We start from the raw sequence: 22,165 nt of genomic DNA on the forward strand, positions 1-22,165 counted from the left end.
ATCTTCCACAGTTCCTGTGACATTTACTTATGACACTGTGCTATACTGAGAAATGCTATTGTTTTATAATGCTCTAATTTACCCAACACTAAAGGTAAGGTGAGAGTTGTGTATGATAATACTATTGTATTTTAAATATCTTTAGTGAAACATAGTGGAAGTTGCCTTTAATTTTTAGTAAATGGTTTAAACTCCAGTCATATTCTACAGTGGATGCCTTTTTCACATCAGGTTAATATGTTAGCATTATAGCATCATGTCTGAAGTAGGCCCTTGATGACAGGAATGGGAAGCAGCTTTGCTGCTCTCCAGCAAGTCTAAGTAAACACAGCAGTTGTATTTCTTCATATCCCCCCACTTCAAAATAAGGAAGCTTTATCCTGGTTTGTTTCTTTCTTTCAAAGTCAACGGATGCAAATGGTTGGTTGAGGTGCTGTCTACAGGAATCAGTTTGTGAATAGCTTAATTAATTTTTTTCCCTCACTAGTACAATTTAATTGGTGACTAGTGGTTCTGTTTTGTGGCTTTAAATGTTGTCAATTAAGTGTGTTCTAGTGCAGAAGATGATCAACCTACCCCCTCCTCCTCCCCCCCACACTCTTGCTGGTTGACAGCCAGATGAATTGTGCTGTCAGTGATAGGCTTAGACTTTGATATTAGCTTTTGGGTTTTTATTGTTTTGAATTTTGTTATCATCTTTAATGAGGGGTTGTTTCTTTTTAAAGGCTTGTAACCCAAGTGTACATAATTTAAAATAATTTTGTTTGTGTGGTAGTGTAATTCCAATGTTTTCCCCCATGATATCTTAAAAGTATGGTAGTATTTAACCTAATGACGAATTTGATTAAAGTTTTAACTTGGTTCCTTTGTAAAATTATTTTAGAAAACCAAATGTTTATATGTTTTTGAATAGTCATGAAATAAATGTTTAAATATTCTATTTGAATATGTTAAATCTAGTGTGAAATGGATGCACATGTGGAATAATCCAGTGGCTCAAGAGTTTGTCTGTGTGGGGAATTTTACTGCTGTTATTTTAACAGTATAAGATGGTCTGCATGGATTTATATTATGTGTGATAACACACCTCTGGTTTTCCAGTTACTTCTAAAAACACTTTATTTAATCAAGTGTTTGGTCATATTTTGTATAAAGATGGTCCAAATCACAACATGAAATGTAACTTGCAAGTGCTTCCTTAAAGATACTTTTCCCCCCTATTCTTTTAATGAAAAAAATAAAATTAGGGGAACAAAACAGAGTTTATATTTGCTTTGAAGAAATGCATACTCAAAATAAAAAATTGGGGGGACGACAGTCTAAAAAGACTTAAAGCAATTGTGTGTGTGTATACACAAAAATATGTGGGGTTTGATAGAGTTAAGTAAAGATTTTGGTGGGTGAAAAATAGTTTTGTTTGACTCCTAAATTAATGATAAATGTTCTTCCTTCTTTCTTCTCTCCCTTCCCTCCCTCCCCTGCCACTTCCTCTTTCCGCCCCCACACCCCCTGCTTCTTTTAAGGTTTAGTGAAAAGTATCTGATTCAACTCTGAATTTTCATTCCTGATTTATTTAATCCAGTGCATTCATTTGTATGCTATCTGTATGTCTGGGCTAAGCTAACAATTGATTTATAGGTGAAGCTAAAGTTTTTTTAATGTGACCTGTTTTTTAATCCTATTTAATTAGTCATTGTATAATATCCTGTTAACTTCTAATTGCAGCCAGTCGGATAATGATTCTGGGTCAGCATCAGCTTCTGGATCTGGTTCAAGTTCTGGAAGCAGTAGTGATGGAAGTAGCAGTCAATCAGGTAGCAGTGACTCTGAATCTAGTTCAGAGTCTGACACATCTAGAGAGAAGAAACAAGTTCAAGCTAAACCACCACCAAAAGTTGATGGATCTGAGGTAAAACAAAACATAAATTAACCCTTTGTGGGGAAAAACCATTCTGTACAGAATAGTTGCAAGAACAATTTTGAGTTAAACAAACAAAACCCCCATAATTTTTACTTAAAATGTTGAGTTGATTGAGTTAATGAGGTCACATACTTAACTCTCATAACAAACAGGGCTGCTAAGTTCTCATCCCTGAAATACCTACAATTAGATAATTACCTAAATTTTATCATGCAGAAGCACCTATTAACTTATTGCATATTTTTGAAGACAAAGACACACATAATGTTGCTATTTCTAAATTTTTTTCAAGTTGTCTCTCTAATACTTATCTTCTTCATATCAATAAATTATTGTACAACAATTTCAGACTTAGGTACGTCTTGTCTTCTGTATGGGAGAAAAGTCTGCCAAATTTAGAAAAAAAAAGTGGTGTCTAGAAATCTCTTCAATGCAATGGATGAAAGTTACCTGAGCTTTCCTCTGTTTCTCTATGTAATATGGCCTTAATTTGGATGATATGATATACATGAAGGGTAATAAAATATTTCCTACTGTAAGATTCAAAGGCTGTTAAGGATACTTTTTCTTGTGGTTTTTGTTTGTTTGTTTGTTTTTGTTGTTGTTCATGTTCGTGCTTTTGATATTGTCTCTTACAGTATCCTTCTGGACAAAATGTCCAGCATACAGCTAGACAAGTCCATAAAATGATGGGTGAATAATTGACTGATGGGTCCGACTCAAAGAGTTGTAGTAAATGGGGTTACATCAGGCTGGTGACCAGTCATTAGTAGAGTTCTCCAGGACTCAATATTAGGCCATTTCTCTTCAATGTTTTTATAAATGATCTGGGCACAGGAATTGAATGTACATTAAGTTTACCAACAATACTAAATGAGGAGGAGCTGTTGACTCCCTCGAGGGTAGAGAGGCCTTACAGAGAGATCTGGATAGACTAGAAAACTGGGCAATCACCAACTGTATGAAATTTAACAAGACCAAATGCCAGATTCTGCACCTGGGATGGAGTAATTCTGGGTATACATACAAATTGAGGGACAAGTGGCTGGAGAGCAGCACTGCGGAAAGAGATCTGGGGGTTTGGGTTTATGGCAGGTTGAATATGAGTCAACAGTGTGCCCTTGCAACCTAAAGGGCTCATCAAGCACATTGCCAGTCAGTCAAGGGAGGTGATTGTCCCACTCTACACTGCACTGGTGCAACCCCACCTGGAGTACTATGTGCAATTTTGGGTACCACAGTATATAAAGGATATCAAACTATTAGAATCACAGAATATTCCGAGTTAAAAGGGACCCACAAGGACCATCAAGTCCAACTCTTAAGTGAATGGCCCGTATGGGGATTGAACCTGCAACCTTGATGTTATTAGCACCATGCTCCAACCGAGTGTCCAAAGGACTGTGAACAAGATGGTGAAAGGTCTTGAGGGCAAGACTTACAAAGAGTGGTTGAGATCACTTGACTTGTTCGACTTGGAGAAATGAAGGATGAGGGGTGACCTCATGTCAGTCTATAACTTCCTCAAGAGGGGTAGTGGAGGGGGAGGTGCTGATCTCCTCCCTCTCAGTGATAGGTCAAGAAAATGGAATGAAGTTGCATCAGGGGAACTTCAGACTGGACATTAGGAAAAGGTTCTTCATTGAGATGGTGACTGGTCACTGGAACAGGCTACCCGAGGAAGTGGTCATGGCATCAAATCTGTCAGAGTTCAAGGAGCATCTGGACAACACTCTTAGTCATATGATTTAGTTTTAGGTAGTCCTGCGAGGAGGAGGGAGTTGGACTCAATGCTCCTTATGGGTCCCTTCCAATTTGAGATATTCTATGATTGTGTGTACTTCAGTATTTCCATATGAAGCAAAAATATATCAGCAAAGTGACCTGGAAGGACTTATCTAGATCAGTTTTTACTTAAAAAAAAAAAATTATCTTAATGATAGAGACCTGCACAACTATTGTTATATTTACTGTAAAAATTGTGCTTACAATTCTTATATAACATTCCTTTCTACAGAAGTCTTACTATAAAATGCTATCCAATATTATTAATGCATGTGGTATTTTGTAGTGAGTTTTTTATTAATGATAAAATTGAGATTTATCTTAGTAGTGATGCTGTTCAGGTAAGTATGTGGTAAACTTTAAAGTTTCAATAGGTTTAAATTACTCTTGTATCTGAATTCCAATTCAGTTTTGGAAGTCCAGTCCAAGTATCCTTGCTGTGCAGAGATCAACAGTGCTCAAGAAGCAACAACAGCAGAAGGCACCCTCATCAGACAGTGGTTCAGAAGAGGTGAATAACATAAGTTAGGAAATAAAATGTAAAAATGCATTTCTCATTACTCCATTGGTTAGAATAAAATTACGTAGAGCTAAGTTCTGTTCTCTCTATTCCTGAAGACTTTTTTGTAGGGTAAAAATTATCTAAGTTTAATCTCTATGAGTTTGGTTTTAGGAAAATAATTTTAAGAGGGTTCATAGATTTGTTTATTAATTTTTGTTTAGGAGTGGAGAGAGAAGAAACATACATGCTATTCTAAAAATTTTCTTAGTGGTGTTTAAATGTCAGAGGATATGAAAGGTGAGACAGCTCTCCAAGGGCAAGAGGTTTTATTAAGCTTTTGATCGAACCTTCATCTTCATTTATTAACTCACAACAGTCTAAACTATGACTATATGTAGGTACAATGGTTATATTTTAAGACAGTTTTTTTGTAGTGTTTCCTAGAGTTCTACTGACATGGTATGTTTCTAGATGGAGAAATATGAAATCAATAGCAATCCTGATCTTATTTGATATCAGTGGGTACACTGAGGGGGATTAAGAGGATAAGACATGAAGAATATGATTTCAGTTTGAAAGTGGAAGCTGAATTATTGTTTTAATACTAAAAATACTTCATTCTTTCTGTGGCAATGAATCATGTATATTATTTTCTTCATCTGCAGGATTCGTCGAACAGTGAAGACTCTGCAGATGACTCTTCCAGTGAAGCCAAGAAGAAAAAACATAGAGAGTAAGATATTTTTCATAAATAATATAATTTTTTGTTATGGTGACATAATGCCTATAATTACCCAGGCTTAATTTCTCTGCACTCAAAATACATAATCTTGCACTTCTCAATTTTGATTAATGTTTTGAAATATTTTAAAATAAATACTCTCAAAGGAACATATATGATCTTAGAGGTCTTTTCCAACCTAAATTATTCTATGATTTTATGATATCACTACTCATTCCTGAGGAAAAGAGACTGTATTACCTACAGTGTTATTGGAAAACATTCATCAACACTTTTTATTTTGTAGTCTTATTTGTGGCATATTTTTGAACTGAAGGTCCTCTGAAAATTATTGAGGAAATAGGAAATTACTTAATTAGGTTGTCTTAGATAAAATTTGAGTTGGAATCCCATAGTTAATGCCAAATTTTTAAACACTTAGGCAACCTTTGTCCCCAAATTATTACAGGTTTGACAGTAATAAATCATCTTGACTAGTCAATAAAGCCAAGTTGAAATTGAGCTGGTTTTAAGTTGTAGATGAAATAGTTTGTGAAAAAGGTTATACCTTCTCATTGGTAGTGACCTGTGTGGGGGGAGTGGTTTTGTTTGTGATTTTGTGGGGTTTGTTTGGTTGTTGTTGTGTTGCTTTGGTTTTTTTAATGAACAATGCATAGAAATGGAATTGTTTTCTCATTCCTCTTCTCCAGTTAATTGAATCTTCTAAATATTCAAAGTTGTCAATATAATATCTTCAAGAAATTGGATGGGGGAGGAGGAGGCAAAAAAGCCTGCTATGCAAAATAGTACTTCTTTAGTGATGAATTGTCATTCACAGTCTTTTATTACTTAAGAATGTGATTAACCTAGTAACATTGTTACCGGAAAGATAGTTTAGAAAGTAGTAACCAAATAACCTCATGTATCCAGTGCTTCAATTTTGATTTATGCCTATTTTGAACAAGTATGTTTGCAGTTGTTATCTGACATGCAGAGCTGATTTATATATATATATACTTAGTACAGGATCCAAGCCCTATAGAGTATGGTGTTTTATGTGTTGTCTATATCTCCAAATAAATACAGGTTGTGGATTTGCATAGGAGTGACGGAGTTGGTTGGTTTGGGGTGTGGTTTTTTTGTTTGTTTTTATTGGAGGGAGGGATTGTTGTTTGGGTGTTTTTTAATTTACAGTTTACAGAAAAAAAATGTTTTAAGGAGACAGATCATTCTATAGTATTTCTAAGATACACAGATGTATTGACCACAATGAAAACATAATTTCTAGGACCACTGCATATTTAATTGAAAGAAATGTCAAAGCCCTGATTCTTAGGTTTCCTGATCTGAAATGTAATGAAAAGGTCTTTGAGTAATATTTCACTTTTGAAGGACATTAGTACTGTTTGAGCATCTTGGTCAAAGATCCCTAAACCTGGTAATAGATGGTAGTATAAAGATTTAGCAACCTTTCAGGAATGCATACCAGACTTTTCTTCCACCCCTACCTAAGCTTCTAAGATTAAATTTCTCTGTACAGAGTCTGAGGTAAGATACTGTTGACCAGTGGGTACATTTTTCCTGTTGCAAAGTAGAAGATCTCAGCTAAGCAGGAGAACAGAGATAGGGCCACTGGGAGTCACAAGTGGCTTACTCATAGTATCTTGCATAGGTGTGAAGCACTGATTTGGAAGCTCTGTGGGGGCTTTTGGGAACCAGTGCCTCTCAGATTGCCATGGTTGAGGTCTTTCTGTGTGTTTCTCTGTCTGATTCTGTATTATTTTTTGTTCCTGTGCTGAAGTTGCTAATTATTCATGTGAAGCACAGGGAACATAACTATTAGAGAAGAGGTTTATTACTTGAACATAGGTAAGTTCCAGTAAACATGTATCTTTCCAGCTAAAGTCTTGTTAAGGACGTTGGGTTTATTCATGTCAAAATAACTCCATTATTAAAGCTGCAATTTATACAGAAATCCAGACTTTTAGTTTAATTTGTTTTTTACATGTCTCTTGATAACAGAAAACTTAATTAAATTCCCTTTGAAACCACTGGATATTTTTACCTGTTATCTATCCATGATAATTTTCTGTCATTCCAGCTGAAATGAATATTATATCAATTTTATTTCTGTGAAGAATGTTGAAATTAAAGCAGCAAGCCTGTGGTGAATGCTTGATTTAAAAACAAACCCCCCAAAAAACTAATGTGAGTTACTATTTTGTTTCTCAATATGTACAGTGAAGACTGGCAAATGTCTGGGTCAGGGTCAGTGTCAGGAACTAGTTCCGATTCTGAATCAGATGAAGATAGAGAGAAAAGCAGTTGTGAAGATAGTGAATCTGACTATGAGCCAAAAAACAAGGTCAAAAGCCGGAAACCTCCAAACAGGTAAGAAGTCTTGCATTTTAGATACCCTGGTACTATTTCTAATTCGTATTCAGAAACAAATACAGAAGGCTTGTAGTTGTCCATGTTGAAACCCCACTGTTGTGTTGTATCTTATTGTCTTCAAGAATTGAGCCAAAAAGCAGCAAAAAGATTGCAGGACAGAAAAAGAGGCAGCTTGATTCATCGGATGATGATGACTACGACAAGAGAGTATCTCGTCGCCAGGCAACAGTCAATGTTAGTTACAAAGAAGCTGAAGAAACCAAGACAGATTCTGATGACTTGTTGGAAGTTTGTGGAGAAGATGTCCCACAGACTGAAGAAGATGAATTTGAAACTATAGAGAAGTTTATGAATAGTCGAATTGGCCGAAAAGGAGGTAATTTTTTTATCAGCGTTCTTAAGATGCTGCACTGCATTGTGGTGCCATGTAAACAGTAATTGTTCTCAACTGTAGGTAACCCATGATGTTTGTAAAGAACTTTTAAAATACTGGAAAATAATCTTATTTTGTTTTTCATATTCATAAGAATGTTTCTTTTGTAAACCTTATAAAATAAAACATAGAAGAACATAAGTAACTTAAGTTCTTAAGTAATGCAAAAAGCAAAAAAAAGGAAGTGGAATATAGCTCCATATCACATAAATGCATAACATACTGTTACTTCACTATTTGTACAGTTTATTGATACTTGATAGGTATAAACTGTATACAGGAGGGTGAAGAAAAAATGGAATGAATAGAAGAGCTAACCAGTAGTCTGAATGATGAAGGATGATGTTGGGAAGGCTGATGTTGGGAAGGCTGAACCATTGAGATTGTGATTTCAGTTATTCATTTCCAAATAGTCCCAATACAGTGCAATGGATGGTGGAATATAAAATTTCAGTGGCATACTTGCATGTGCACTTCTAAAAGTAATTTTATGAATGATGGTAGGAGTGTCATATTTCCAGCAGCTGATGGGATGCAGTGTCCTGCTTGTGTGTTGCTTTCTTTTTTCCAGTGTATTCTTACTCTAGCCCCTTACTCTAATGCACAGTGTCACTGCTGTGTTAAAAGCCTTTTGGACTATGCTTCTCATATTTTGCATGCCCTTTACTATTGCCATGCTCTGTTGCTATATCTGTCCCCCACATCTGGTTAGGTCCACTTCCTTATTTGGCTGCCCTCACAGAAGTGAACCTGTTTCTTGCTGCTAGTGTGCTTCAGCTATAATACTGACTATTTAATTAAAAATTACCCCACATAAGATTCCAAAGATGGAGGGGTAGTAGTAAAATGAGTTTAGGGAGAAATAGTTCAAGAACAACCCATCCCAAAGAGCAAGAAGTCAGGCAAAATTGCCAGTAGGCCTGCATAGATAAACAAGGAACTCTTGGCAAAACTCAAAACCAAAAAGGAGGTATATGGAAGGTGGAAGCAGGGACTGGTAACCTGGGAGGAATACAGAGACTCTCTCCAAGCATGCAGAGACACAGTTAGGAAAACCAAAGTCCACTTGTAATTGAATATGGCAAGGGTTGTCAAGGGCAGCAAGAAAGGCTTCTATATAGGTGACAAAAGGAAGACTAGGGAAAATATGGGCATACTGCTGAATGGGGCAGGGTCCTGATAACATAGGATATGGAAAAGACTGAGGTACTGAATGCCTTCTTCACCTCAGTCTTTACTATCAAGATCAGTCTTCAGGAATCCTCGGTCTTTGAGGGGAAAGTCTGGAGCAAGGAATATGTACCCTTGGTGGAAGAGTATCATGTCAGGGAATACTTAGGCAAACTGGACATACATAAGTCCATGGACCTTGATGGAATGCACCCACAAGTACTGAGTGAGCTGGCAGATGTCCCTGCAAGACCAGTCTCAATAATCTTTGATTGATCATGGCAACTGGGAGAATTGCCTGAGAACTGGAGGAAAGCAAAATCATAGAATGGTTTGGGTTGGAAGGGACCTTTAAAGGTCATCTACTCCAATCCCCCTGCAATGAACAGTGACATCTTCAACTAGATTAGGTTACTCAAAGCCCTATCCAACCTGATTTTGAATATTTCCAGGAATAGGGTATCTCTGGGCAACCTGTTAGTGTTTCACCACACTCATCAGAAAAAATTTCTTCCTTATATCTAGCCTAAATCTCCCTTCTCTTAGTTTAAAACCAATACCCCTTGTCCTATAGCAACAGAGTCTATGCAACTAAGCCCCACACAGCTACTCACTCACTTTCCCCCATGGGATAGGGGGGAGTATCAGAAAAGTAAAAAAAGTGAGAAAACTCGTGGATTGAGATAAAGGCTGTTTAATAGGGTAAAGCAAAAGCTGCATGCACAAGCAAAGCAAAACAAGCAATTCATTCACTACTTTCCATTGGCAGGCAGGTATTCAACCATCTCTGGGAGAGCAGGGCCACATCATGCATAATGGTTACTTGGGAAGACAAACCTCCTCTCCCAACTTCTTGTGCACCCTCAGCCTACTTGCTGGTGGGGTGGTGTGAGAAGCAGAAAAGGCCTTCACTCTGTGTAAGCACTGCTCAGCAACAACTAAAACATCCTTGAATTGTCAACACTTTCCAGTACAAATCCAAAACATAGCCCCATACTAGTTACTATGAATAAAATTAATTCTATCCCAACCAAAACCAGAACACCCTAATAAAAAGTTTGTCTCCATCTTTTTTATAAGCCCCCTTTAAGTATTGAAAGACCACAATAAGGTGGAGTCTTCTCCACACTGAACAACCCCAACACTCTCAACCTGTCCTCATAGGAGAGGTGCTCCAGCACTCTGATAATTTTCATGACCCTCTTCTGGACATGCTTCAACAGATCCATGTATTTCTTATACTGAGAACTCCAGAGCTGGATGCATTAATCCAGGTGGGGTCTCACCAGCATGGAGTAGAGGGGCAGAATCACCTCCCTTGACCTGTTGACCACACTTATTTTGATGCAACCCAGGATACAGTTGGCTTTTTGGGCTGACTCATGTCCAACCTTTCATCCAGCAGTACTCCCAAGTCCTCCTCCACAGGGCTGCTCTTGATCCCTTCATCCCCCAACTTGTATTGATACCAGGGATTACCCCAACCCAGGTGTGGGACCTTGCACTTGGCCTTCTTGAACCTCATGAGGTTCCCGTGGGCCCACTTCTTGAGTTTGTCCAGGTCCTACTGGATGGCATCCTGTCCTTCAGGAGTGTCAACTGCACCACTCAACTTGGTGTCATCTGCAAACTTGCTGAGTGTGCACTTGGTCCCTCTGTCTATATCGTTGATGAAACTATTAAACAGGACTGGTCTCAGTATGGACCCCTGAGGGACACCACTCATCACTGATCTCCATCAGGACATTGAGCCAATTCCTTATCCACGAAATAGTCCATCAATTTAGAGAGAAGGATATTGTGGGGGCCCATGTTAAAGGCTTTACAGAAGTCCAGATAGATGACATCTGTAACCCTTCCCTTGTCCACTGATGGAGTCAATCCATCATAGAAGGCCACTAGGTTTGTCAGGCAGGACTTGCCCTTGGTGAAACCATCCTGGCTGTCTTGAATCACCTCCCTGTCCTCCATGTGCCTTAGCATAACTTCTAGGAGGATCTGTTCCATGATCTTCCCCGGTACAGAGGTGAGGCTGACAGGTCAGTAGTTCTCAGGGACCTCCTTCCTACCCTTTATAAAGATGGGTACAATGTTTCCCTTTTTCCAGTCACCTGTGACTTCTCCCAACTGCCATGACTTTACAAATATCACTGAGAGGGTCTTGACAACTACATCAGCCAATTCCCTCAGGACTCTGGGATGCATCTCATCAGGTCCCATAGACTTATGTATGTTCAGATTCCTCAGGTGGTCTTGAACCTCATCTTCACTTAGAGTGGTGGGGACTTTACTTCCTCAGTTCCTGCCTTGACTGAGGCAAAAAAGTTGTTGAGTACCTCATCCTTCTAGTCATTCGTTGTTACCAGTTTGTATGTTGGAGTTGTCCAGAGAGGTGGTGGAGTTTCCCCTCTTTGAGGATATTCAGAAACCATCTGGACATGGTCTTGGGCAACTGGCTCTAGGTGACCTTGTTTGAGCATAGAGGTTGGACTAGATGACCTCCAGAAGTCCCATCCAATCTCAACCATTCTTCGATTCCATGAATTGCATTTATGGCATCCATAGTAATAATTGAATAGTAGGCTATTGAAGTCTCAAGGCTGATTAAGCATAATTTCAAATATCTGTTATATTCTCAGAGATGAGAAGGACATAGCAAAGATGATAGCAAGGAGTGTTAGTGGAGCATTCTCTGGGGATCACTAGAAAAACTAGGAATGCTAAGAAAATTCTCATGAAATGAGATACTATAGGTTAGATGCAGTGTTTTTTGGTTGCTTTTCTGAATCTTTGAATCATCATAATTCTTCAAATAAGAAGAGTGACATAAGCATTGCAGATATAATTAATCAAGTTGCATCCTCATACAAGAACATCACAAATTGCTTTCTGCAGTGTTTTTTGTTAGTTAATTTATGGCAGTGCATGTTTAATTGAGTCTTATAGTGTGGTTTCTTTATTAGCTACTGGTGCTGCAACCACCATCTATGCAGTTGAGGCAGATGGTGACCCAAATACGGGGTTTGAAAAGTCAAAGGAGCTAGGAGAAATGCAGTATCTTATTAAATGGAAAGGCTGGTCGCACATCCATAATACATGGGAAACTGAGGAAACACTGAAACAACAAAATGTTAAAGGAATGAAGAAACTAGACAACTATAAGAAAAAGGATCAGGAAACAAAACGCTGGTGAGTATTTTTATAACTATTTCCATGTTGCATATTTTTTGTAACAATATAGATGTTTTTAAGTGCCTGTACAACAGGAAGACAAAGCTTTAAAGTTGAAGCTTCCCTAACACCTTATGGTCCTGTAAGATTCTGAGCACACCAACTTTACTTGAGCAAGTGACAATACTCACACATCTTGTAAAATCAGACCTTAAAGGAAGCAGCTTCTGCACCTAGATTTTAATGTCTGTTATAAATGACGTTTTAACAAGATGAGTGGTGGGTTTTCTGGTTTTGTTTTAAATCTTAACTTTTACTAATTTTCTCATTGATTGATTGTTATTTTGATCAGAGTTCTTTGGGAATTGCTGCAGAGATGAAAAAAATCAGAAATGGCTGAAGCACTCAAAACATTACAGCATTTAGTTTTCTTGGCTCAAACTTTTGTCAAAGCCTCAGAACCAAGAAATTAAAAAAATCCTTATGTTTTAGTGGTATGCTTTGGTATTGCAGTTAATGAGTATGTTTAATATAATCTATGAATAGTGCTGGAATTTTAGTGACTCCTACTCATAAGATAGATTCTTATAGTGAGACATCAGTGCTGTTCTGTGAAAATACCATGTGAAGTACACTACTGTGTTGAGAACAGATATTGTAAATTATCTGCATGACTAGTACAAGCTATAGCTGATAGTAATTTCTCTTGATAAGCTTCCTCAGTCATCAGTGATGAACGACCTAGGCCAGATGCAACACTTTTATAGCAGGAATTCCAGAGCTGTAGCTTCTTCAAATAGACTCTCTAAGCAGCATTCCTATGGTGCTTACATTCAGAACTTTAAAATTGCCAGATTTTCTTAGTTTCAGAACTACACAATGTAGTAAGTGCTGCAAATAAATTCCCGTTTCAGGTTGAAAAATGCTTCTCCAGAAGATGTGGAATATTATAACTGCCAGCAGGAACTTACAGATGATCTACATAAACAGTATCAAATAGTGGAGAGGATAATTGGTATGTGACAAAGTTCCACATGGAAAACAGTGTTGAGAATATTACAAGTTTATTACTTGCATGTTGAATTTATAGTTAAGAAATTTAGGTTATTAATATTCCTAGCAACTTAAGGCAAAACAAAATCTTTGATGAAAAGTTGTCATATTGTCTTTGCTGTGAAACTAGTTCATGTTGTCTTATCCCCTAAAATGAATGTTTTCTTAAAATACAGAAAGAAAATATTGATCTGGTATCTCTGGTATGTTTCTGCAGCTCATTCAAATCAGAAATCAGCAGCTGGTTATCCAGATTACTATTGCAAATGGCAAGGTCTGCCTTACTCAGAATGTAGCTGGGAAGACGGTGCTCTCATTGCCAAAAAATTTCAGGCATGTATTGATGAGTATTTTAGCAGAAACCAATCCAAGACCACTCCATTTAAGGACTTCAAGGTGAGTGTGTAGTTTCAATGGATTTATACAGTTACAATAATTAAAAAAAAGCTGATATATTTTACACATCCAAAATGCATTTTATAAAATATTTTTGAATGCTGTCCAAAGCAGTAATAATGATAGCTATATTTATATATGTAGGAAATATTACTCTTAAGAATAGCTTTAGGTGTCCCTGCCCATGGTAGAGGGATAGGAACTAGATGATCTTTAAGGTCCCTTCCAACCCAAACCATTCTATGATTCTATATTTGTTTTCTACTTATTTTATTGCCATTCAAAGATGGAATTGTTTATTACTTTAATTTGTTTTAAAAGTAACCTTTGTGAATGAGTTCATGTCACTTCTGTTGAGGAATTTAGATTAGCAAACTAATTTTAGCTTGCAAATGGATGGATATTGTTATATGGTTGAGATGTCTGTGACAAATAAAGACTAGATTTGGTGACCAAACAGAATCCTACTGCTACTTTGTTTCTATAAGAAGACATTTTGGTAACTTCACTTAGTAGTAGGACTGATGCTCAATTTGCTTTTGACAGATTTTAAAACAGAGACCGAGGTTTGTTGCGCTAAAGAAGCAACCATCTTATATTGGAGGACATGAAGGTTTAGAGTTAAGAGATTATCAGTTAAATGGACTGAACTGGCTTGCTCACTCATGGTGCAAGTAAGTAGTCTTAAATTAGTCTTGCTGTTTTTAACTTGAAAGCATTTAAAAGTTTGTTTGTTTGTTTGTTTGTTTGTTTTTTAGAGGGAATAGTTGTATTCTTGCAGATGAAATGGGTCTGGGTAAAACAATACAAACGATTTCTTTTCTGAACTACCTGTTTCACGAACATCAACTGTATGGACCTTTCTTGCTAGTCGTGCCACTTTCTACCTTGACATCTTGGCAAAGAGAAATTCAAACTTGGGCTCCTCAGATGAATGCTGTGGTTTACTTAGGAGATATAACTAGCAGAAATACGGTGAGTATTTCTTTGTATCATTGAAAAAGATTAGCGGTAAACAAGACTCACTTCATGTTCCTGTCTTATGCTAATCTCCAATATTTTGATTAGGAATGAGCAATTAATTAATTGAAACATTGCATGTGGTTAAAATGCAAATTAAAAGCATAAATTTTGATCTGATCTGAATGAATGTGAAAAATTTCATTCCTGTTTAATAATAAAAAGGATTAAAAATGCAACCTTGCATTTGAAAATAAATTGTCCTTTGTCATGCGATTATTTAGGTGAGTAAAATAAACATTTAAGACAGACAGGCATAATCTTAATTTGTTTCCTGAAAGGAGGAATATAAGTAACCTTATCCATTAAAGTTTAAAAAGCAAAAAAAAAACAAACAAAAGACACCCAATCACAAAAAAACCAAAACACACACACAAAGAAATCCACAAAAAACCCCAACCAAACAAAACCCAGCAAACACATCCCCACCATTTAATAACTTTAAGAAAAAAAGTTTCATGTGTTATGTTCCTTTTTCATGATCAGATTCTTGTATGTCACTTAACATCTATATTGCTATAGTACCTGAAGTCATCCTGATCAGTAAGACCATTTTTCTTTAGCTTATAGTTTGCTTGATTCTTCTTGTAGATAAGAACTCATGAATGGATGCATCCACAGACCAAGCGATTAAAATTTAATATACTTCTAACAACTTATGAAATTTTGCTGAAGGATAAGGTAATCACACTTACTTCTTCAGGGAGATAAAAATAATTTGTAGAATGTAAAATTCCTTTAGAGTTGACATATATTTGGGTTCTGGGCCGTTAAGTGGATGGGGAATATGACAGCATTACTCTTGGAAGTATGAAGGTCAAGTTTTCTTTAAGCACTTTTAGATTTTATGTATGCGTGGTGAGACTTTCTGCCCCCTCCCTTCCCCCCCATATCAAGCAGGTAAAACTTATTTTTCTTCAGTTTGTTTGTGCTTCACATTGCTGTAGTAATTTCTTTGCATCTCAAAATCTCTACTTTCCTGTTAGACAGTCATCTAGGAACTGAAGAAACAAACCAGTCCTTAACCCCAAACACCTGTGATTCACAACTCTGAAATCCCATGTTTTTTCTTTGTATTTGTGTGCGCAGTATTACATATATCTATATTACTACTCTCTTTGTGATGGTAGTACATAGTGTTATTGTTTATCCTAACAGGATATGATAATTATAGTAAAAAAGTTCTACTTGTTGACTTTCTATTTCATTTGTTTGTACATGATGAAAAGAAGAGTCAATAGTGGAATTTTGTGGATTGGGGTTTTTTTTGTCAATTGAAAATTTATAGATCAGCTTTTTGCCTTCCTCCTCCCCCTAAGTATAAACTTGGTTTATACTTTCTTTTTAATCTTGAGATGTCTACATAACCTTTTGTTGAATCTAGCTAACATAAACCCCATAATTAATGCTAAAAACATATAGGTGTCCTTTTTTTATTAAAATAAAAGGAGTGATGACATATGTATAACCTCGTGTAAAATGTCAGAAATTGCATAATATATTAACTTGTATAATATCTTCCCCCCCCAATTTCTTGAAGTCATTCCTTGGTGGTCTGAATTGGATATTTATAGGAGTTGATGAAGCTCATCGTTTAAAAAATGATGATTCCCTTCTGTACAAGACTTTAATAGACTTTAAGTCTAATCATCGTCTTCTTATTACTGGAACCCCTCTGCAAAACTCCCTTAAAGAACTTTGGTCTTTGCTGCACTTCATCATGCCAGAAAAGTAAGGAATGTGATGGGGGTTTTTTTGTTGATGTTGGGTTTGGGGTTTTGGGATTTTTTTTGTTGTTTGGGTTTTTTTGGTTGATTGGTTGGTTGGTTTTTTTTGGTTTTTTTGTGGTCAAGTCTCTTATGGTCAAATATTATAGTAATTGGAGAATCAATAGAGATAAAGAATTGCATTGTGAAATAGTTTAAATATTTTTTATAAAATAGATGCACATATTTTTCATGCTGCTCTTGATAAACTGTTTTGGTAGCAGCTATCACTTTTTCTGTTTTAGCAGTCCAGAAAAAAGATGGATTGATGGAAATAGAATGGGACTGAGAATGTCATCTTTTCTGTGTTAGTACCATGAATGAAAACAAGATTATACCACAATGCCTGATATCCAGTAGTTCACTCAGGCATGTGGTGTGATTCTTGGGGTGGTCCTGTTCAGGGCCAGGAGTTGGACTTCAATAATCTTTGTGGGTCTCTTCCAACTCAGGATATTCTGTGATTCTATGATTCAGGCAGCCAATTTGCCCTTATGGTTTGCATAGAATAGGTTTACTGTATTGACATTATACTGACCTCTGTTTATATCTGGAATAAATAAGAGCACATGTTCCTTTCAGATATCTTGTAAATACAAAGCACTGTAGCTCCAATTAGTTTCAGAGCTATGCATTGCATTGACTTCTTTAGAACCTTACAAACAAAGCCACTAAGTTTGTTGTCTGGCACCTATTCTTCATCTGATCACAAAGTGCATTCTCTTAGTCTGTTAGGACATACCAGAGGATAATCACATTTCAACTAGTCCATACAAGCTGTAAAAGCTATGTGAAGTTGTCTGTTCTCTTGCACTTTCTCCAACTATACAACTATTTTTTCATTCTGCTCTTGAGAAATATAATGGAATTCTGCAATGTTCTACCTGTGTTTCCATGCAGAAAAGCAAAATGCTGGGTTTTCGCTGAAGAAATTAAAATTCAGTAGTTTGTTTTGAATTTTCATTCTGCAAAAGTTTGTTAATTTCCATTCTCCTATTTGCAGACAAAATTTTTGGAATTTCTTGTGAGATGCAAATTCAGAAACTTATTTAATAAAACAGAGGGGAGTGGTGAAGAAGTCCATATGTGTTTGTGCATGTGTGGTATATTTATGGTCTTTGTGTGTCTGTGTTCATGGTATGTCATTATTTTACCTTTATTCTTTCTATGTTGAAGGTTTTCTTCCTGGGAAGTTTTTGAAGAGGAGCATGGCAAAGGGAGAGAGTTTGGTTATGCAAGTCTTCACAAAGAACTTGAACCATTTTTACTTAGAAGAGTTAAAAAAGATGTAGAAAAGTCTTTACCTGCTAAGGTTGAACAAATTTTGAGGATGGAAATGAGTGCATTGCAGAAGCAATATTACAAGTAAGTAATGACACTTTTTAATTCCCGCTCTTTTAATGGCATATCTATATGAAAATTACTGATGCAATAGTTCTCATAATGCAATTTTAACTGAAATTTTGAGAGCTTACATCCTTCATATTTCCACAAATATTTATAAATTACTTCCATTGTGCACATTCTATATCATAGGTGGATTTTAACCAGGAATTATAAAGCCCTGAGTAAAGGTTCAAAAGGCAGTACCTCAGGCTTTTTGAACATTATGATGGAACTCAAGAAGTGTTGTAACCATTGCTACCTCATTAAACCACCGGATGATAATGAATTCTATAATAGACAGGAGGCCTTACAGGTAATACCTTTTTTAAAAAAAAAAATTTAAGTGATTTTACATCTCTTATATGAATGCAATAATTTTATAGTGTTTTGGCAATTTATTTGTTCTTATTAAATTGTGTTAAGAAAGACCAAATTCTCTATCAAACGTGCATCCTGAGTTTTACAGGTAAGTGAAATGATTACCTTTTTGTTTGTTTCTTAACTGGAACTGAATAATAGAGAGATCAATACTAAATAAAATATCCTTGGCTTGAATGATGATAAAAATAAAAACAAAATAGATTGAAATAGTCTCTGCATTTTCAGACTAAATAAACTTAAGACCTATTTTAAACCCAGATTAAAATAAAGCAGTTAAATAAACAGGTAAATTGAATATAAATGCAAATGTATGTGACTGGCAGTAGTACACCAACAATCCATGTGATAGCAGAAAGTAATCTGCAGAATCTCTTTAAACTTTTTTGTAATCAAATACTGTTCTCTGCATGCCTTCAAACAACCAAATTGAAAGGAAATAAAAGTAATAAACATCCAAAGCTTAGTCTGGTTGTTTTGTCGCTATAAATGAAAGCAATTATAGCATCACTACTAAAACTGGCCTGTGACTGTATTGTTGGTTTAGAGTTTGAGGTTTTTTGGAAAGGTTAACTAATCTTTGTACTAAAACTGTTGAGAACCACACCAACAAATAAAAGCACTGTTATAATTTATACAGTTTATAACACCATAAATGTTTCTAAAAATCAGGGGTTTTTTTCTGTAAACTTTAAGTTCACAATTTAAATACTTACCCAAAACTACTAGATTGAAATCACAAACTGTCACTGCACAAACTATTTTATATTACAAAATGCTTATCTAAGCTAAAGAATGTTTAATTTGCAATTTCGCACACTCAAATTTATAATTAATCTCATCAGAACTGTTCAACCATTATTACTAATAATTGCATACTTGTAACAATGATTTCCTTGGCTCATCTGAATAAACTTTGTTAGCTCTAATTATGAATGATACATCCTTCTCATTTCTGGCATAAAGAATAAAAGCACCTAACTCCCAGTTTTTTATTCTGAGCATCTTCAGCTAAAGAGACCTAATGTTTTCAACATTAAATTCAGCATGCACCTGAGTTTCTGTTCTAGTTGTTTCCACTGGAGCTGAGAAGGCTGAACATTGTAACCTAGCTAAAGCATGTTGACTTCTACTAACACGATTCTTCTCACTTTTATCTTGCCAGAAAAAATTGACTGATTAGGCATTGTTTAAAAATACTTAGAGGATCAAGTAGCAATGCTTAGGTCTGTTCAAAAGACAGAAAGTGAGGAGCAAGTAGTAGGTAGTCTGTTGTTGTTTATTTGGTAGAAGAGAATTTGTCTACACTGTAACTGCTCTAACTCATAGCACAGTATATTTGCTTAACATTTTAATGAAATGTTAAGATGCTGTTTTATGAACCAGAACTAAGAAATGCATTTATTTGAAAAACATACTAGTCCTGTTGATTTCAGTTAGAGAACTTAACACTTTTATAATGAGTTTTTACAAGATCAGGATTGACTAAATGCTTATAAAACTTTCATGTTCAGTTAATGAATGTCTAACCATCTGCAGTGTATGTTAGGGTTGAGGTGAACTTATTTTGTGGTACACGTTTTCTTGTCTTGTAGCATTTAATACGTAGCAGTGGGAAACTAATCCTTCTTGACAAGCTACTAATTCGCCTACGAGAACGTGGCAACAGAGTACTGATTTTCTCTCAGATGGTGAGGATGCTAGACATCCTAGCAGAGTATTTGAAGTATCGTCAGTTTCCCTTTCAGGTAAGAATTTTGCTGGTAGTAGCCAAGAAACCTTGATCTTTACCATTTTATCTTTAAAAACCAATTATTTTGGCAATTGAGAATTCAAGTTGCTCTTAATAGAATATGGTAGGAGTTCCTTTTTAACTGTATTATTAACTGTATTATTACTCTTTAGAGACTTGATGGATCAATAAAAGGGGAATTGAGGAAACAAGCATTGGATCATTTTAATGCAGAAGGCTCAGAGGTATGGTATTAGTGGGTGGCTGATTTTTTTTAATCTACTCGGCTTTATTTTTTTTCCCCCCAGGAAATATAACAAATATTGCACAAAAACTGAAGATAGAATAAAGTGAGGGATGTATTCTGTTGAAATTCCATTGCTGTGGCAGAGACTAATGTTTACAACTCTTAACAAACAAACATAGTTATATTTTTAGATTTTTGTCAGTGCTCTTTATCAAAGTAATTTTAAGTGCTGTTTAGAAATTGAAGAATTTATTTTGTTGTGTAGGACTTAATCCTTCAGTTTTTACAGGAGCACTGAACTTTAACACAAACTTTTGACATCAAAAACCTACTTAGGCAATGGGCAGAACTGAGTTGTGTATATCCTTGCATAAAGAAAAACTATGTCGAATAGCTTTAAATCTGGCTTCTGTTATTTTTATTTTTTGCCTCTTATTTCCTTGCCCTGGAAGAAACTGCAGAACTGATTTCTAGCCATTGTTTGTGTACCACTTAAGCTTCCTAGTTTATTTAGGTTTCCTATTATGGAAACCATTCCATACCTTTGATAATCATAGATCTTTTGTCCTATACTTTCAGTAATAGAAGCATAGCATTTGTCAGTTGCTGCTGAGTTTATGTTTCTGCTATGGTTGAGGAGGCAGGACTTCATTTCATAACATAAACTTCAGATATTTGTTAAATACAGAAGTTAGTTCTGTTTTAAATTTCTAGTACAGACATAATTGCCTTTTTCTGTAATCCTTATAGTTGTACTGTAAGGTTTTTAAGATGAAGGGGGATCCAAGTTTCACACAGCATTCAAGAATGAAGGGAAACTATGAAGCTGTACAGCTATAAAATTGTTACCTGTTTTATTCTCTATTTCTTTCCTAATCACCTCACCTCATCATTTTCATGGCTAGGCTTCACGAATGAAGATTTGGGAAAGGCTCTATCCACATTTGTTACAAGCACGCTGGTGGCTAAAAAGGCCAATACGAGACAGGCATGTCCGACTGCAAAAGGCACAGCAGAAAGACTCCTTAGGTGGTATATTCTGCAGGACACAATTCTTTCTGCATTGTCTTTTCTCCTCGAGAGTGATCCTGCATGCTTTCTCAAAGGCATCAGCAACATTATAGATAGTGTGTCTCCAGACCTCCCGATTGGAGGCCAGAGTAGACCAGTTATGTTGATCAATATGACCAAGGCTGAGATGTTGCTTCAGGGAGTCCTTGTATCTCCTCTTCGGGGCTCCTCTCTTGTGGCAGCCGGTGGCAAGTTCACCATAAAGCAAGATCTTAGGGAGGCAGTGGTCCTTCATCCTTGAGACGTGCCCTGCCCAGCGCAACTGTGTTCTCAGTAAAATGACCTCAATACTTGTGATTGCTGCTTGTTCTAGAACAGACGTATTAGTCACATAATCTGACCAGTGGATGTTTTATAATAAATGTCAAAATGTCATACTTTTTTTTTTTTTTGCTAATACTGAGCTAAGGTATTAATGGAAATATCTACAGCAACTCCAAGGACTCATTCCTGAGCAGTAATGGCTTCTCTTACCTTTGACTGTACTTGAAATTCAAATTTATTTCCTATTTCACTTTAGTTTCATGTGCTTTTTTATTGCCTGTCTCATAAGATCCTTCTGTAGTCCCTTGTAGTTGTCCCTGAATAACTCCATATCATCTGCAAACTTTGTCACCTCATTACTCATCTCATTTTCCCATTGTTTATGAATATGTTGAAGAGCATTGACCCAGGCAAAACACTTTAGTTTCCTTTACAAAAAAACCAGAGGGACTTGGGCACACTTGAGGCTTTAACAACAAGGGGGGTTGTATTTTTGACCAGTGTTTTGCTTGTTTTTTTCTTCCCAAGTGGTTTTTTTCATCTTCTAGGATACTGCTTCCTTTAAACCACGGAGAAGCTGATAACTTCGCAAGAGAAGTTGATATCAGTTTGCTTTACACTATACAAGATCTGACTGGACTGGAGTTAATTGTCTGCATAGCAGCTCGTATGGTGCTGTGTTTTAGATTTGTGATGAAAACAGTGCTAATAACACACTAGTGTGTTAACTGTTGATGAACAGTGTTTATATAGTG

General features: G+C 36.2%; 1 protein-coding gene across 1 annotated transcript in view; it reads left to right on the forward strand.

Annotated features, from left to right (window-relative positions):
• Positions 1-22,165, forward strand: part of LOC116779982 (chromodomain-helicase-DNA-binding protein 1-like) — a 71,710-nt gene that overhangs the window by 25,404 nt on the left and 24,141 nt on the right. The window contains exons 3-18 of the mRNA XM_032674483.1: positions 1,726-1,909; positions 4,116-4,217; positions 4,874-4,941; positions 7,171-7,320; positions 7,446-7,699; positions 11,890-12,115; positions 13,012-13,112; positions 13,368-13,546; positions 14,093-14,220; positions 14,305-14,521; positions 15,158-15,247; positions 16,107-16,297; positions 17,509-17,697; positions 17,869-18,031; positions 19,692-19,844; positions 20,002-20,073. Of these exons, the coding sequence (XP_032530374.1) occupies positions 1,726-1,909; positions 4,116-4,217; positions 4,874-4,941; positions 7,171-7,320; positions 7,446-7,699; positions 11,890-12,115; positions 13,012-13,112; positions 13,368-13,546; positions 14,093-14,220; positions 14,305-14,521; positions 15,158-15,247; positions 16,107-16,297; positions 17,509-17,697; positions 17,869-18,031; positions 19,692-19,844; positions 20,002-20,073 (2,467 nt within the window). The remainder of the gene's footprint in view (positions 1-1,725; positions 1,910-4,115; positions 4,218-4,873; positions 4,942-7,170; positions 7,321-7,445; positions 7,700-11,889; positions 12,116-13,011; positions 13,113-13,367; positions 13,547-14,092; positions 14,221-14,304; positions 14,522-15,157; positions 15,248-16,106; positions 16,298-17,508; positions 17,698-17,868; positions 18,032-19,691; positions 19,845-20,001; positions 20,074-22,165) is intronic.

The sequence above is a fragment of the Chiroxiphia lanceolata genome, chromosome W (assembly GCF_009829145.1).
Source record: "Chiroxiphia lanceolata isolate bChiLan1 chromosome W, bChiLan1.pri, whole genome shotgun sequence".
Lineage (NCBI taxonomy): Eukaryota > Metazoa > Chordata > Aves > Passeriformes > Pipridae > Chiroxiphia > Chiroxiphia lanceolata.